The sequence below is a fragment of the Cyanistes caeruleus genome, chromosome 2 (genome assembly GCF_971803275.1).
Source record: "Cyanistes caeruleus chromosome 2, bCyaCae1.hap1.1, whole genome shotgun sequence".
Taxonomy (NCBI): Eukaryota; Metazoa; Chordata; class Aves; order Passeriformes; family Paridae; genus Cyanistes; species Cyanistes caeruleus.
Genome location: NC_141702.1, coordinates 64,907,411 through 64,924,031, shown reverse-complemented (window position 1 = coordinate 64,924,031; position 16,621 = coordinate 64,907,411). Strand labels below are relative to the sequence as shown.

General features: G+C 38.8%; 1 protein-coding gene across 9 annotated transcripts in view; it reads right to left on the bottom strand.

Annotated features, from left to right (window-relative positions):
- Nucleotides 1-16,621, bottom strand: part of UTRN (utrophin) — a 339,362-nt gene that overhangs the window by 228,770 nt on the left and 93,971 nt on the right. For 5 of the 9 annotated variants that reach the window (XM_086877551.1, XM_086877555.1, XM_086877550.1 and 2 more), the window contains 7 exons: nt 14,780-14,903; nt 12,930-13,017; nt 10,355-10,590; nt 9,908-10,088; nt 7,144-7,289; nt 4,344-4,556; nt 409-522 (listed from right to left, as the gene is read on the bottom strand). In XM_086877551.1, coding sequence (XP_086733677.1) covers nt 409-522; nt 4,344-4,556; nt 7,144-7,289; nt 9,908-10,088; nt 10,355-10,590; nt 12,930-13,017; nt 14,780-14,903 — 1,102 coding nt within the window. The remainder of the gene's footprint in view (nt 1-408; nt 523-4,343; nt 4,557-7,143; nt 7,290-9,907; nt 10,089-10,354; nt 10,591-12,929; nt 13,018-14,779; nt 14,904-16,621) is intronic. The other 4 variants (XM_086877553.1, XM_086877557.1, XM_086877552.1 and 1 more) reach the window with 1 other exon arrangement.

The following is a 16,621-nucleotide window of genomic DNA, read 5'->3' as shown; positions in this document are numbered from 1 at the left end:
CTTGTAAGATAAATACAATTCTAAACTTTAGGACTTTCATTAGAATAACTATTATTAAGTAAAAGCTTCTTACTTTTACTACCCTTGGAAATTTAATGCAGAAGGCACTTTTCAACACAGATTCAATTCCATAATCACAAAAAAATTGGGAAAAATATATAAACCTTTTATAGAGGAAATAGTGCCAACTTGTAGATACATATTTGTAACTGCAGTGAAGACCTTTGAAAAGCACAAAATATTATAGCTGCAAGACAGAAACCAACTCAAACATGCCCTGAAGAAAGATAAAACTTTTTCTGGTGGGTTTAATGTGCTATATGGACAGTACTTAACAATACAAACAAAGTAATAAGGAAGAAATGCTTCTTTTTATTTCAAAAGACTCCATATAAGAGCAAAACTCACTGTGCACTGGTCAAGTTGCCTTTGAATTCCTTCAGTATCCCCTTGAACAGACTTTTCTGTCATTAAGAAGTCTTTTACACCATCCATCCACTTCTGAACAACTTTTGAGTCAGTCTAAATCAAATATAGTAAGGAACAGTTGATACATTGCTGTGATGAAGAATATATGTCTGTTGCATTTCAACTTCTAGCAGCTTGCAAAGGGTATTCTACAAGCTACTGGCATAGTCTTGGTTTTGAATCAGACCAACTTTTATTTACTTTTTGGGTTTGTTTTGTTGGGTTTTTTGAGGGGAAGAGGGGTGTCCCATATTTCTCTGTTCTCAAATTCATATGAATATTAAGTCCACAATAGTGATATTCTTCCATCCATCAGAGCACGGTTTAAATGACACTGCACTGTTCCAGGCTATCTATCACACCAAAGCACAGGATCAGGTAAGGAGAACAGCATGGCTTCAAGAATTATGTGGTTAGTCTTCACAGAAAGGACCTGGCTGAAGGCTGGAAATATGCCTAAAAACTATGACAAAAAATTTCATTACTGTTTGCACACTTGTTTGAAAACTGCACTCCCAAGGAAAACAGAGAGCCCTATAAAAATACATACGTGGAAAAGAGGAGTGGATAATGCTAAATGTATTTTTCAGGTAGAAATCATGCTGGGAAATCCATTTGCATAAACAAGACACACACAAAACGAAAAAAAAAAACAAAGCACAAATGATCAGACTAATCACTAAAATTAAAAAGAAAACTAGCCTAGCTGTTTGAGGCAATAGCAGCTATTGTACTCACCAGAACAACTCTTGGGGGAAAAGGTAAACACACACCTAATTTCAGAATTATGTGATCTAACAATTGGCAGTTGCTTTATACCCTGCAGTGAGGTAGGAAGGGAAGGAGGGAGGGAAGGAGACAAGCATTGCCATCTCCTTTCCATGCAATCGTGGATGTTCCAAATCATCCTTACAAACAAAACCAACAAAGTACAAAGAGGGATTTTTCTTCCCCTGGTTCAACCAACTTACATGGTTGACATTTTTTATTAATATGGCTGTACTTCTTTTACTCAACATTTTTGGACTATTTGGTTGGAGTTTTTAATAGATGTAATCTATTTATCCTGAAACAATCATCACCACAGAACATCAGCTTCACCTTCTACTCTGCATGTCACAGAGGAGGAAAGCATACACTTCATTTTTTTAAAAAAAATCTTTTACACTAACAGTTTTCTCAAGATAAAAGCGTTACACGCTGTTTCCCAAAAAATGTCTGTATTAACGAAAACCCATTAGACAAAATTCATGCTTATTTTTAGACCAATGCTACTATTAGAGAGTTAAATCATTACATTTGCTTCATTCCTTTTGCATTTTGGGGGAATTTCCTGCAGATGGTTAGCCTGAAAATCATTTTCCAAAAGAAAAAAAATCCTAGGATGCTTAACAGTGAACCATGGTTTAATGTAAAAAAATATGTATTTATAAAGTCTGCCTTTTGACAAGGCACTTCAGCACACAACTAATTTAGCTTTCTTACAATAAGCTGTTTATATAAGTAGCTGAAGGAAATTAAGTGGGATTACTCAAAGTTAGACACACATTTAAATAACTTGCTGAATCACAAACCAAGCCTACAAAAGTTTAATTAAGTAAATGCTCCTGCACTGCACAGGTAAATAACTATCAGTGGTCAAATAACCAGTGTAGGCTGTTGATGTACAAGAGTTCACAATTTTTAGACATGAACATCCTCATCATGGAATGGTTTGGGTTGGAAGGGACTTTAAAGATCATCCAGTTCCAACCCACCAGCCCTGGGCAGGATCATCTTCCACTAGACCCCATCCAAATGGGTCTTGAACATTTCCATGGATGAAGCATCCACAGCTTCTCTGGACAATATGTTCCAGAGTCTCACTGCCCTCACAGTAAAGAATTTCTTCCCAATATCCAGTCTAATCCTACCCTCTTTCAGTTCAGAGCCCATTATCCCTTGTCCTATCCCTACAAGCCCATGTAAAAAGCTCTCCTTCAGCTCTCCTGAAGGTCCCCTTAGGTACTGGAATTCTGCTATCATGTCTTCTTTATGGAACTTCACTTCTTCAGGACCAGTTTTTGACATTTATTCCAGGCAAGAACAAAGATCTAACGTGCTGAACCTTAACTTGTTCACTCCTAGAAAAACCACATGATGTACAGCCATGCAGCAGATTTAAAAGATCTCAAAATGATACATAATCAAAGCTGCAGCAAGCCATACATTACTAGAGGTATGATAACGAAATACAAGATAAAGAAAATTTCTTCTAGAAAAAACAAGATACAAAACTGACAAAATGAGCCTTGTCTACTCTTTCCATCACATGAATATTACAGTCCCCCAGTAAAACTGCTAGTTCATGTCACTAATGCATGCGCTGTCAGCTTGGGGGAGCCTCTGTCACATCACAAGAGGCACCTAAGCAGCTGGACTCAGACAGATCTGCCACTGACATGCTCATCAGACTAACAAGGCATCTTAGTCATTGTTCACCTGTCTGCTCACTGTTAAAATTAAAATATTTACATTGTTTCTTTTCAAAAACCTAAACGTGAGGAGTGTTGTTTTGGGAAATGTCCATTTTTTAAGGTGATTTAGGGGAAAAAAAATATTAAAAATAAACTAATATTCGCATGTAGTTGAACATAAACCACATGTCCTCCAAGCACTGACATTCAGTTTTTTTTCTCCCCCCATGTCAATTTATTTTCCCCTTTAATAGCCAGGTACTTCAACTCCTCTGTTAGGCCAAGGAGGTCTTGTCCAGCTAATCTGGGCAAGATCTTCTCCAAACTTGCGTCCCCAGTTTGGTGTCTGCAGCAGGGCCATACACCAAGGCTGCCATACCAATCTTTCCTGCAGTACAAGTTACATCCTGCTGTTCCCAGTGTCATCCACAGCATTTTTATTCAACTTATTCCAGGCTGTCATTTTTATTTATACAGTACTAGACTACAAAAAACTCTATAGAAAAGTACCAAAGGAAAAATCAGAGAACACAACTGTCCATCCACTGACAGCTTTACAAAACATTTAGAAAACACAAGAATTGTGTACTTAAAAATACAGTTCATAAGAAAACACAACACAAGGCCCATATTTCAACAGATAGCATCAGTAGATATTTCTTTCATTTTCAGTTACTCAATAATTATAATATTAATTTAATATTAATAAAGCAGCTATTTAATAATTGCTGCCATTGTTTCTTCTGCTATAATTTCCTTATTGGCTTCTGTGCTTCTTTTTAAGGTAATAGGAAAGTTTCTGACATCTTGCTCAGGACCTAATTTTGTTCTCAGAACAGTCCTGTAAGATTTCATAGGCACAGGGCTGAGTAACCTTAATTTTTTAACTGTCCTTCCTGTCACTTCAGAGGCCATGGCTGGAACTGGAAGTAACTATACCATGCATGTTCTTTACTCCCTTTTCAAACTTCCTTCTACCAATTCTTCATTACTGTTCACCAAAACCCCACTTGAAGGAGCAGGTTTTCTGCAGCAGGGATGGAATTACACTTTAAGACTAGCGGGCATCTGATACCAATCACACTGAAGATCATGCCTCTACTGGGATCAACAGCACAGCTGGAATATCCTTGACCTTAGCATAACCTTTGCTTATGGAAAGACAGGGACACTAGTTTTAAGTGAAAAGTATTTCTATTGGAAGACAAAATAATATCCTGGGCACATTAGAATTCCACTTCTACGCTGCTACAGATATACAATATATGCTTTCTGCCTCTGCCAGACTAGTGGATCATCAACATTCCACTTCTCAATCAGTTTCATCTGGACTCCTGAAGGAACACAGATAAAGAAAAGTCTCTAAAGCAACTGAGTTATGCAACCGCCCCCCAAAAAAAAAATATCCTTTCGTTTTACCTCAAACATTCTCAACTTGGGCATAATTTCCTCCAGTAGTTTAACATCTTTGGAAATCTTGAGCTTTAACTTGTCCCAGCGTCCCTGCACATCCTTGAACTCTTGCACGTAGGTGTTTTTTATGTCCGAAGATGCATGCTTCTCCAAAGCCTTTGTTTCTTCAGCAAGTTTATCTACTCTGGGCTTCTGGCCTTCCAGTGTCTCACAAACTGTCTATAACAAAGAAATAAAAAGCCTCCTTCCAGTATTAGCCATACCATAAGTATGTATACAAAACTTACATACAAGTGCAAGGACATCAAAAGTTTCGCTGTGCAGAGGGCAGACTCTGATACTCTGATACTCCAATCATGGCCCTTATTGCAGCAGAAAGGTCCAACCAACCTTTTAAGCAGCAAAACCTGCAGCTGCTGTACTGGTGCAGCAGCCGAGACTACAGAAGGGGTAGCAAAGCTTGGCCTCATACATAGCTCAACACACGTAGGCATCGACGCCTCTTGTGTGCTGCACAGAACTGGCACGCAAGTCGACAAAGCAATGGCTGTGCCACACTGCACTCACACAGGAAACTGCAATGCAGACAGACCAGGAACTCAGTATTTCCATTCCCCCCCACACAAGTCTGTTTGTTTTTTAAAAGCACACACAAACCAGCCGAGTGTGTTCTTCCAAGTTTTGTAAAGTGAAATATAATGTCTTAGTTGCAAAACACGCTCTGGATACTCAAGTTTTGAACCTACTTTCCCAGATGAGATACAGGGAGGATATATTCAGAATATATTCACTATGACATTGCCGATATGAAGAGCCACTTGATTTGGAAGAGCTAATTTACTAATATGATAAAAAGCAGCTGAAGGTATAAGCCAAAATATGAAAAATTCTACCATTTCATTGAACTCAGTTTTGATTACTGTGCTTCAAATTTGCTTCAAGGAAATTCACAATGAACACATGAAATTATTATCAAGTCATTGGATTTAATTTTCCAGCATATGCATTTAATATGTACAAGCAGGATGTGTGCATACATATTTTGCTGTCTTTCTACCGAGGAAGAATCTTTTTTAAACTGTTCATGTTCTTAGATTTACTTTACATTTATTGTGTTTCTTTTCCTGGAAAGTGCACCATTTCCTCTAAGACAGGTAGAAAGGTAGCAATGAGACTGGGAAGAGGAATGTTTGTGTCAGAAAGCAAGAGCTCTCTGTGCAGGAGACCACAGATAAAGCACTTACTAGTGCCTGCTACAGTGTGGAGAGAGCTAAACAATCCAAGATCCACAAGCAGCTCCTCATATACAGTTTGTTCCCCTCTCTTGTCACTTTCTAACATTAAAGCACCTACACTAACATAGTATGTCTTTTCAGGGTAATTAGACTCTGAAGAAAACTGAGCAGAGGCAGCAAAAGACAAGCCTCCAAAGGCTAAATGTCATTGCAATTCACATAGCATATGGACCAGAAAATCTCCGCCAAGTTTAAACAATATAGAAGCAACACAAAATAGAAAATCAAAGAATCAAAGCTTGTTTTAATCTCCTGGTTCAAAAAAACCCCAAAGCACTAATATCAGTTTACTGGACTTCTAAAAACCATCATTCAGCTAAATAGAGAATGATATAACAACATCTATGCACCCAGCAACCAGAGCTCAAGAGCTCCTCCAGAGTCACCTGCAGCCTTATTAGGCCACCACACAGGGAAAAACACATGCTTCTGACTGTGGAGGGTGGTGGAGCAGGCAGAGAAGTATTTACTGAGTTTTTTCAAACAAACAGAAAAAAAAAGGCAGGGGGAAAGTACTGGAGATGCAGAATTCTCTCCCTGGACAGAGGTCCATCCCTGCCTCAGTATGTGGTATTTGCAAAGCAGCTGTCATCTATAAATTTTTGTCTACTTCATAAGTTCACAACAGGAAACAAAACATTGATTCTACTGGAGAAAATTTTTTATCAATTACCTTTATGGCTCATAAGCACTGTTTCCCTTTGCTAGGCAGTCTGGAGGTCAGAGAAGCGCAGTTACTCTCCCCAAAGACCCGAGCAGGATGCGGCAGGATGGGTTTGTTAACCAGCTGACCCTCAGACAGCTTGAGCAGGCAGACCCCTCACACCTGGGTGGGCTTTTCCCAGTGCTTGGAAGGGTTGAAAGCCTGCACACCGCAGCCCCTTCAGGAGGGCAGAGGTAGGGTTGGAGTCCACCATGCCCCAGGGAGGGACATGGCCTCCCAAGCACAGAAGGCCCCACCAGGCCAGGCACAGGCATGACAGTGGTGTGGGTCAGGCAGGGGCAGCTCCCAGCAGAGGGAAAGGCAGGTCCCAGCTCCTGGTTTTCCTTACAACTGCACTCAGCAACAGAGGAGCAGATCTTGGATCAGGTCACCAACCTGATCCAACCCAGCCTCTAGAAGGGGGGTGCTCTGGGGGCTCTAATATTTGATTTGCAGCTCCTGAGCACAGGAGGGACATGCACACCAGAAAGTGCTTGGGGAAGCCACCAAGGCCATCTGAGGTCCTTTTCCCCTGGCTGAGCATCCCAGCTCCCAGCCTCATCTCCTGAAACAGGCAGCAAGAGAAGCCTTGTAGACTGTGAAGCCTTGCAGGCTTAGAGATATCCAGCCCTCGCCTGGATGTGTCACTCAGCAGCCTGATAGCCCAGCAAGCCACCTCCAAAAGCAGATTCCACGTCCCCGACACCCCTCTGTGTGTGTTTAGCCACGCCACTGAAAACAAGGCAGGAGAACAGAGGATGACAGCAGTGGAGTAACTTCCTTACTTCAGTGCTAAGGTGAGAGTTACCTTTGCCTGCTGCAGCGCGTTCTCCACCTTGCTGGGCTCGCTCAGGCCACTGGCAATGGAGTGCTGCTTGCCCTCCAGCTCACTCAGCGTGTCCTTCAGCTGATGCAGGGACTCCACGTACTCACGGCTCGGCTGGCTTTCTGTCTCTGGCACCATGTAGAAGAGTAAGGGAACAAAACACAACGTAAGGAAATACACTTGAACCCAAACCATAGGTGATGTGAACATAATCAAGTTTCCAAGAGCTAAAAATACTCTTCAACAGATAGCATTATTTTTTCCTTTAAAAACATTAAATATATAATAAATATGTGGAATATAATAATAAATATACAATTAAACCTCACAAAAATTTTACAAACTCAAAACCATTTTCAGAAACTTTTTTTATACATTTAAGCACCTAAATCTGTCTGGGTGGGAGGGGTTGTAGAATCGATAGTATTTAAATTAGATATTATTATAGCAAGAAAAATCCATAGTATTTAAAATATATAAACCATCTAAATTTAGTATTTTGCATTTTTAAGCTTTAGATATATCTGCAATTTATCTGCAAATACAATATATATATATCTATATATCTACTATATATACACAAAACACAGTAAAGCAAATATAACAGCCATACATTAAAGATTAAATGCACACACCATATATAGGAACTAAATAAGCTAGTATAAATGGTATATATTGGTATATAGTCATAAATATGTATGTGTGTATATATATAAATACATACAACACATATTAGAGTAGGCTTTGTGGGGTTGCTTTTTTACTTTTTTTAATTTATTTACCACGCAGGCTTTCAGCCTGTTGCCAGAACAGAGACATCATCTAGAAAGAGTTAAAAGGGAATTCGAGTTTGGCTAGAATATCTGCTTGCCATCTTCAACCACATCCCAAAATTTGTTTGATCCAGCCCTGTGGAATCCTAGGCAGGAGGCAGCACCTCACTGAATTTCAGAATGAAAACAGCCAATTGGAATAACTGCAGCAAACAGGATTTTGCCTGTAAATCCTGTACTGTGGTATGTACATTCTCTGGCCCTGGATTCCTAAGCAATTTTGTTACTGCCACAAGTGAAAATTAATCTAAGCCTTGTTGTGACTCACCAGGTAGCTTTTCAACAGCTTACTGTCAGAACTGTCCTACCATTTATAGCAATGAGTCAACCTTTTCAGAGAATCAGAGTTATCCAGCTTCCTTTTCTCAAAAAGTCAGATCAATTTAAAGGAGGGGGGGAAGGACATTAATAAAAGCATATAGGTGCACTCTCATTAACTACAGAAAATCCTGAAGGAGAAGAAAATAGTTAAAATAGTTTCCCAGTGACAAAAAAAATTGAGTTGATTGCTATCTAAAAAATGCCCATAGAGATAGGACTGAGTAACACTCCATGGGGGAGTTTTCAGAGGCTCAAAGAAGAGCCATAAGAAGAGGTGGCCTTCTGTCAGTCAAAGCCTGCCAAGTTCACAAATGCCTAAGTTACACCACCAGTTGTTTCCACCAGTTACATAGCTCTGGAAGTTTTTACCTTGCAGCAATTCAAACTATGCTGTAAATAAACAGCTAAAACCCTGTACTGACATTTCCTTCTGCTCTTCAGCAATAGGTTGTCTCATTCAAAAGACACACAAACACAAATTTAATGTATTAGAATATATACAGTGTTCCTACCAAGCAATAACTGGTTCAAGTACACCAATAACACCTCAAGTGATGTGACACCAAAAAAAAGTATTTTTGTCACATGACATAGTTACCAAAATACCAATAAAATTACTCACAAGTCCATGAACTCAAAACAGCTATAAAGTAATAATTTGTCACAGTAAGAATGAAAACACACCCTTGTAATTTGAACATGGCTGACAGATACCTCATTCATACAGTTTTCTGCATGGATATAATTGAAGTATTGTTGCAGGCCTGGTGCAACACACTGTACAGATGGCTTAATTTTGTAATTGAGCCTATTTTTATTACACACGGAATAGAGTGTTAATGCTCTTCCACTTGAGGCTGTTAATAAAACACTTCCTCAAATTCCTCCGAAACAAAAACTAAGAAAAAAATAATCTCTTACAGGTCTGTGCTGTCACTATTCAGTTGTGAAGTATAAGTAGAACTACATATTTCATGCACTACATTTAAAATCCTTCAGAAACCAGCACAACTGGTTTGAATGCTCATACTGAATTTTTTAATGCAACAACCCAAGTAGAAACTGCCTGAAAAGTAAGCCAGATTCCAAATCACTTCAGAGATGAAATTTCCAAAAGGAATTATGTATGACTAATGTGCTCAAAGCTATGAAAAATAATAAATTTCACATGCACACTTTCATTTTACAAGGTTCTCCTAATCTTCTACTTTTCATTTCTAGAATTTCATTACAGAATATTTATTTCTCTAAGTACCAGAGAGAGACAGATTTTTGAGCTATATTTTCTACCTTAAATATGCCTTGCTAAGTATTTCAATGAGGTTTCAGGAATGTTGCATCCTTGCATAATGGTTTTAAACACCATGGAATAATAGATTTTTGAACTGTGCAGAGAAGAGGCCATATTCTTCCAGGTGAATAAAATAATTTTGTCAGTTTGACACAAAGCCTAGCACAAACATTACAAAAACTCTACCAGAATTCAATGAGCTTTCAGTCAGCTCAAAATAAACAATAAAAAAAATCAGAACACAAGTAAGCAGGAAGCTTTATGCTAAAACATATATGTTTATGTTTATTTATTTATTTACGTTTTTTCAGCTGTTGGTGATGTTCCTCTAGTTTCTGACGAGTCACTTTGAAGTGATTAAGAATATCACTCAAGTTCTCCTGAATGAAATTCGGAGGATTGGGCTGGGAGGTCAATGTCTTGCAGGTGGCTTTCAGATTTTCCAACTGCGGACTCAGGCTTACAAGATGAGTTAACTCCTGCTGTAAAAGAAAAACCAAAACCAAAATTCACACTTGCCCTGTAAACACAAAGATTTTAGTACACTACTGCAGCACAGCTCACCCACAGTATTAGGGTGACAACACTGAATCACTTGAGTGACAGACATTCCAAAATCTTCCAGTCAAATCAGGTGCCCTGCATGCCTTAGAAATGGAGTTCTCTTACTGACTAGGCCAAGCTCTTCTGACTTGAGCTGTGCTTCTGACAGCTTCCAATCCAAATTAACAAGCTGAGCCAAACTTACCCGACATAAGTTTTTCTGGACTGCTGAGGACTGAGATGCTGAAGAAGTGTCATTTTTAAGCCAGTCATCCTTCTCATTTAAAGTCTTCTCAAGCTCATTCATTTCCTTTAAATAAGCATTTATATCTTCCTGGTACTTTATCTTTCTGGCCACTTCTTCTAAATTTCGAACCACATCTTTCCACCCCGACAAAATTTTCTCCATCATAGATTTTATATCCACTGTAGGGAGTCCTTCTACAAAGATTATACAAATTATTGTTATATTAACTACAACACATTTTCATTAACAGGCATTTAACCTTTTTTCTTTTCAAATACAAGTGCACTTTCACATTAATATACAAAATTATTTGATTTCCAGTCCAATATCTATAAATCTATACTTATTACTAGCACCATTTCAACTTTAATTGCTAGTAAAATGTAGAGTGAGATACTCTAATTTTGAGGAAAGACACAGGGAGGATTTTTTTTTTGCTGAACCACTAGCACAAGTAGAGCCCAAATCTCTGGTCAGGGCAGCCAGCCAGCTTCTACAAGAGCACCTGATGACCCTGGTCCATAGATGCCCCTGTGCTCACACATCAGCCACAGGCTTGGCACACCAACACCAGAGCAGCCACAGGGGAGGAGCACGCACACAAAGACCAGTCACTGCCATTATGGCACAGCCTGCACCTCTCCCAGGATAGAAATGGATGTAGGCACAAATGCGCCAGTGCTGTGCTATCGGAAACCAAATAATAGAAACTTCTGCAGATGCTGAAGGGTTGGATCTGCAGCCTTGGAAAGAGCTTGGATTGATGTAGTGATGAGGTACACAGACATTGAGGTACACAGACATTGGGTACAGAAATTATAAACTTATGTTCCTATAATTGTAAGTAAGAATATGCCTAGAGTAGGTAAGAAATTACATTAAGTAAAATAGTTTGAGGTTTAAGCTGTAATAGTGTGAGTTATAGTGTAGGTTAGAGATCTGGAAACTGTAGTAGAGGGGTATGTGAGTACATGACCTGTCAGCTTATTGGCTAAGAGAGACACAGTGCAGCAAAATTAAGCAAAGGTGATAGGTTAATAAGTGAAAACAAGCTTTGTGTCAACTGCCTACTGGGCTAAAATGTTATATATTGCTATGCAAAGAAGAAACTCATGTCTTCCGTGAGCTATGGCTGACTTGTTGCTTCTAAATCTCACACCTTGATTCTGATATCTTATCTGGCTACTTGAACAATAAACCGTTTCAAAAGCAAGGTGTTCCCATCCCTCATTCTTCATCTCAACAATGTGCATTATTCCACGCAGGTGTAGCTGGGCCTAGGTCTGGAAAAAGGCTGTGAGCCTGAGCTGGACAGAGCACATTATCAGACCCTAACAAAACAAGAAGTTTGAGATTGGTTATTTTCTATAGATCCCAACCTTTAAGATGACAATCAGCTAGAATGCAAATTCTTGACCTTAGTCTTTGCTGATACAAAGCAGCTTTTCAACTATGTTTTTCTCATTATGGTTAACAGATGGTGGTTTCATACCATGACCTATCACAGCTAAAAGAAAGAGGAAGGCAGGATTGATTGGTTTGGGTTTGGGTTTTAAAACAAGGAACATCTAAAAATTTTTATAAGCCAAGCTCCAGGTCAAACCAGTGGCTTTCAGCCATCAGCTTCAGGGAAATAGCACCCACCGTAAAAAGTTTCAGCTGCAGTTAGCAAGGAGGGAAAAGTATTTTAACTAGACATGCTTAGTAAATTGGGGCATACAAGCAAAGCATCAGACTGCAAAAAAATGTGATTGCCCAGAAATCCACTGGAATTCAGCATTTTCCAAAAGGGATGCTGGTCATTATGCAAGACAGTAATACCATTCTCTCTCCTGTCTGAATGCTACCAGTGATAACTTCACCAGAAGTCAAGCGCACAGCAGATCTAAAAGATTGCCTCTAGATGATATGAACATCTCTTTCATAGAGATATCATTGCACTGATGGAGTTTTTTCAATATGAAACAAGATTTTGGCAAGGCTTAAAGATTCAACTGTCATGGATGTCAGTTATAAGATCCCATGGATAAGGGTTTTAATTGGAAATCATTTTCCCAATCATATAGATTCCTCTCTTTGCCTTTGAGACATAGATTGTGACTGTATCATTAAAAACACACTAATAGTTTTTACAAAAGCAGATAAAACTGTGAAAAAATGAGATACACACGCATATCAAGTTTAAATTTGGCTTCAAAATTTTAACTTCTCTATAGCAGTTTTTTTACAACTTTTACTTAAAATCAATCCACTTCCTTGAAAGTATCTAACTAGCATTGTTACTGAAATAGAAATAATTTCTTAAAATACCCCTTAAAAGATTGCAAATGAACACATGCACATTAATAAATAATAATATTGCTTTTGTGAAAGCTTTAATAAAAAAAAAAGACACAACTAAGTAGTGAAAGTAACAATGACTGATAAAGGAAAGAAAATGGAGGGAGAAAGGAGGAGATAATGTATTTCAGTATTATTTCCCAGCAACTCAAGTGATTAAATCACAAAAGAGAAAAACCTCCAAGTTGCTTACCCTTTCCCATTTGATCCAATAGAATGTGTCCACTTCGTTTCAGTTCATCTAACTTCTGGCTTTTTTCAGCTCTTTCCTTTTCAATCACCTTCAAAGTGAATCCCAAAAGAATACAGTGGCAGCAAGGGTTATTTTCTTTGACTTCCCTCTTTCACCCACTAATACCTCTTTTCCCACTACTACCCAAAACACATCATTGTCTTGGATACACCACCTTCTGAGGTGCGTGTTAGTTCTGCTTGTGCAGAAAACAAATGCAAAAGGAGTCACCTCCCACAAGTGCCAGGCATGCAAGAGAGTAGTACTACAGCACCAGGAATAAAATATTGTTTAAAGGCTTGACGACCTCACTGTGTGAAATAAGATATTGGGACTCCAGCTAAAACAAGTCACTTGTAACCAAAATTCAGCTGCAATTCTCTAATGTGAACCAGTGGAGAAAAGACCTTCTTAATAGTCCCTTCATTTCTACAATTGCTACTGTGTTTTCCAGTAGAAGGGAACAACAGACCTGTTCCCTAGAAGTGCAAACAACAAGAACTACAGCACACTAGAAATCCACTCTCGTAAGTTCTGGTGCTTTACTCTCCTTCACAAAGATTGGGGAGGGAAATTCTCTGTGACTACCAAGACTTTTTCAGGAAAAAGTTCCTCCCACAAGTTATACATATTGGTGAACGTTCCTTTGTGAGTCAATAGGTAGAATACATCCACAAAGGAAAGATAAGTTCCTCGGCCACAAGACCACGACTTCAACATCCTCTGTGATTACAATAAAGTATCTCCAAAATAAAATCTTCTTGAACCTAATGTCAAAGGTCATTACTCTGGTGTAGACTTGTTACAGGACATTCAGAAGCATGCACTTATTTGCACAGCTGGGAAGAACAAACTCTGTCCTATCCGCTTACAGACTAATCATTTAAAAACAGTACTGTTCATGGGAACCTGGTGTTCATCTCCGAGCCTCTCTTTTAAAGTGCTATAAACATCCTTAAAGATCCATAAATAAAATATCAAGATACTTATTTTGGTTTTTATTTCCAATAGTACTGTCATTCCAAACATTCCTACTGGCACCATTTTCCACTAGAGCACTAAGGAGGAGCCTCTTTATAGAGATCTTTAAGTACTGGTTTTGATTTCAAAAGCAGATTCAGGTCCTGCTAACGCTCCAGTTAACCTTCATTAACAAAGAATGTTCAAGAAACAGAAAACAGCAAGAATCGTTTCCTGCCAAGAAAGAAGAAGGAAGCAAGAAAATACAATGGCTATTTCACAGCTCCCACAAGATTCTGTAAACTTATGTAGTCTGCCTTGCAGGTCAGCAATACTGTACAGAAGCTGTAACAATCAGGTTTTCTCCAAAATTAATAGAGCAAACAACACGTCCAAGCATTATAACAACAAACCACTTAGGACCTTGGGTGGTACAGTGTTTGAGGAGTGTCACAGCATGATTCAAGGGGTGTCTGAGCACCCCACTGGCCTATCTCTACCAAAATTATAAAAGTGGTGTCGATCAAGGCTACTTCCAACTGTGAAACATTAAACCAAAATATGCTACTTAGTGCAAAAGATAATAATCCTGAAGGCAGACATTTTTCAGACCTCCAAGGGAGACATCAGAAATATATGTTTTTAAAATTTCCTGTGGATTATGCAGCAATACCAGCAAAAAAAATGTGTCCAGCTGGTCAGAGATTTCCATGTATGCCCAATTCTGAAACTATTTAACTGAGGGACTTAATCCCCTCAAAGCATGCGGATCAGCTCACACCTCCAGCTGACAGCCAGCTTAGATACAAAGCAGAGTATTCACTGAAACATGCTCTATCTCCCCATTTTACCTTCAATTTTTCTTTCATGCTAGAAGTGTCTCTCATCTTCTTATATTCTTTGATGTCTGCAGCCTGAATGGTAGATTTTGATTTTGAAATCCAGTTCAAGACCTCAGCACTTTCAGCATCAAACCTAGTTTAAAAGGTCAGACAGTGGTTTATTTTTTGGTTTCACTCGCTCTGTCTTAAAAATCAAAAGTCTTAAAGTTCAGCACATTATTCGATCCCAAACCAGCAAGGCTGTACACAAAATTCATGCTCCTCATATTACTACTCACAGGAAGGGCAGAGACAGACTTTTAAAAGCCTACCATAATAAAAATTATACCCACAATATCAGCCTTCAGGAACAAATTGAGAATACATGGTGCACACAGCTTCACACAAACTATAACCATTTCCTTTAATATGTTACAAAACAGATCTCTCAATGCTGACTATTTTAAAAGAAATAAACTAGACCTCAGGAACAAAACAAATAAGAATTGCAATTCGGAAGTTTCAAAAGTCTGCAAGACTATTTTGGCTGAAGGAAAAGCTAACAGTGGCAGTGACATCTGACAAACATTATTGCACACTTCACTAACAAAAGATTAACTTACAGCTTACTGGTTTTGTCTACAGTGAACACATTTATGCTCACAACTTTCTTACCCCTACAACCTCTAAGATACAACCTAACACCACCAAAAAAAACCCCAATCAACTCTCATATTAACCAATATTGTACAGAATTTGAGAAATGGACAGATACACTGTACAGACCACATGCCAGGCTGTATTATGATTACATTACTTAACAGTGTGAATCCTAACATGGAATAACAACACCCCAATAAATGCCATTGTCAATCACCCATAGATTCCATGGGGAAACTGGCAAAATTCCACTTACTGGTCATTTGTTGGTTTCAACCTAAGTAAATATCCAAAAGCATCAGAAAGTTTATGAAATATTTTCACAACCCCTGGTTTTAATGCAGTTTGAACTCTATTAAAACAGATGACTGATAAATCACTTTTGCTTTCAAAATCTAAAATAGTTTCTACAACTCATGAGACACAGAGAAAGGACAGACAGTTGCTGGCTGCTTTACTGCCCTGGCACATCCAAATGCACACACAACCCCCACCAGAGCTCAAAGGGTCTGACCAGAGTCCTCAAGAGCATTTGGGCAGGTTCCTCACCCCTTCAAACCTCCATTCCTCCTCCAGAAAAAATTAATAAAAAACTCTTCTTCATTGTGCAAACACATCCCCTAGCACAGTGACTCCCTAGTCTTGATGCAGCCTCTACTGTATCTCTAAATGACCTGACAAAGATTTAAACCAGTGACACTTCAAGGAAATGCTCATTTCCTCAGCCAAGCACAAAAAGCAAAATGTTGAGCAAACAGCATTTTATTTCTTAGTTTCTATTGAAACAATTCCCTTAGGTTTAGGTTTTCTTATTTAATAAAGAGAATTCAGCACAAGCTATTAAACACTGTTTAGCCTAAGAGGAGAGAAGGTTCCAGAAAAACTTGATAGCAGCTTTCCAGTACCTACAGCGGGGCTACAACAAAAATGGAGAGGGACTCTACAGGCAAGTGTATTGATAGGACAAGGAGTAACTTCTAAAGTGAAAGAGAGTATATTTAGATTACATATAAGGAAGAAATTCTTCAGTATGAGGGCGGTGAGATACTGGAACAGGCTGCCCAGAGAAGCTGTGGATGCTCCATCCCTGGAAACCTACCAAGACCAGGTTGGATAAGGCTCCAAAGAACCTGGATTAGTGGAAGGTGTCCCTGTCCATAGCAGGGAGGTTGGAATGAGATGATCTTTAATGTCCCTTCCGATCCAAATGTT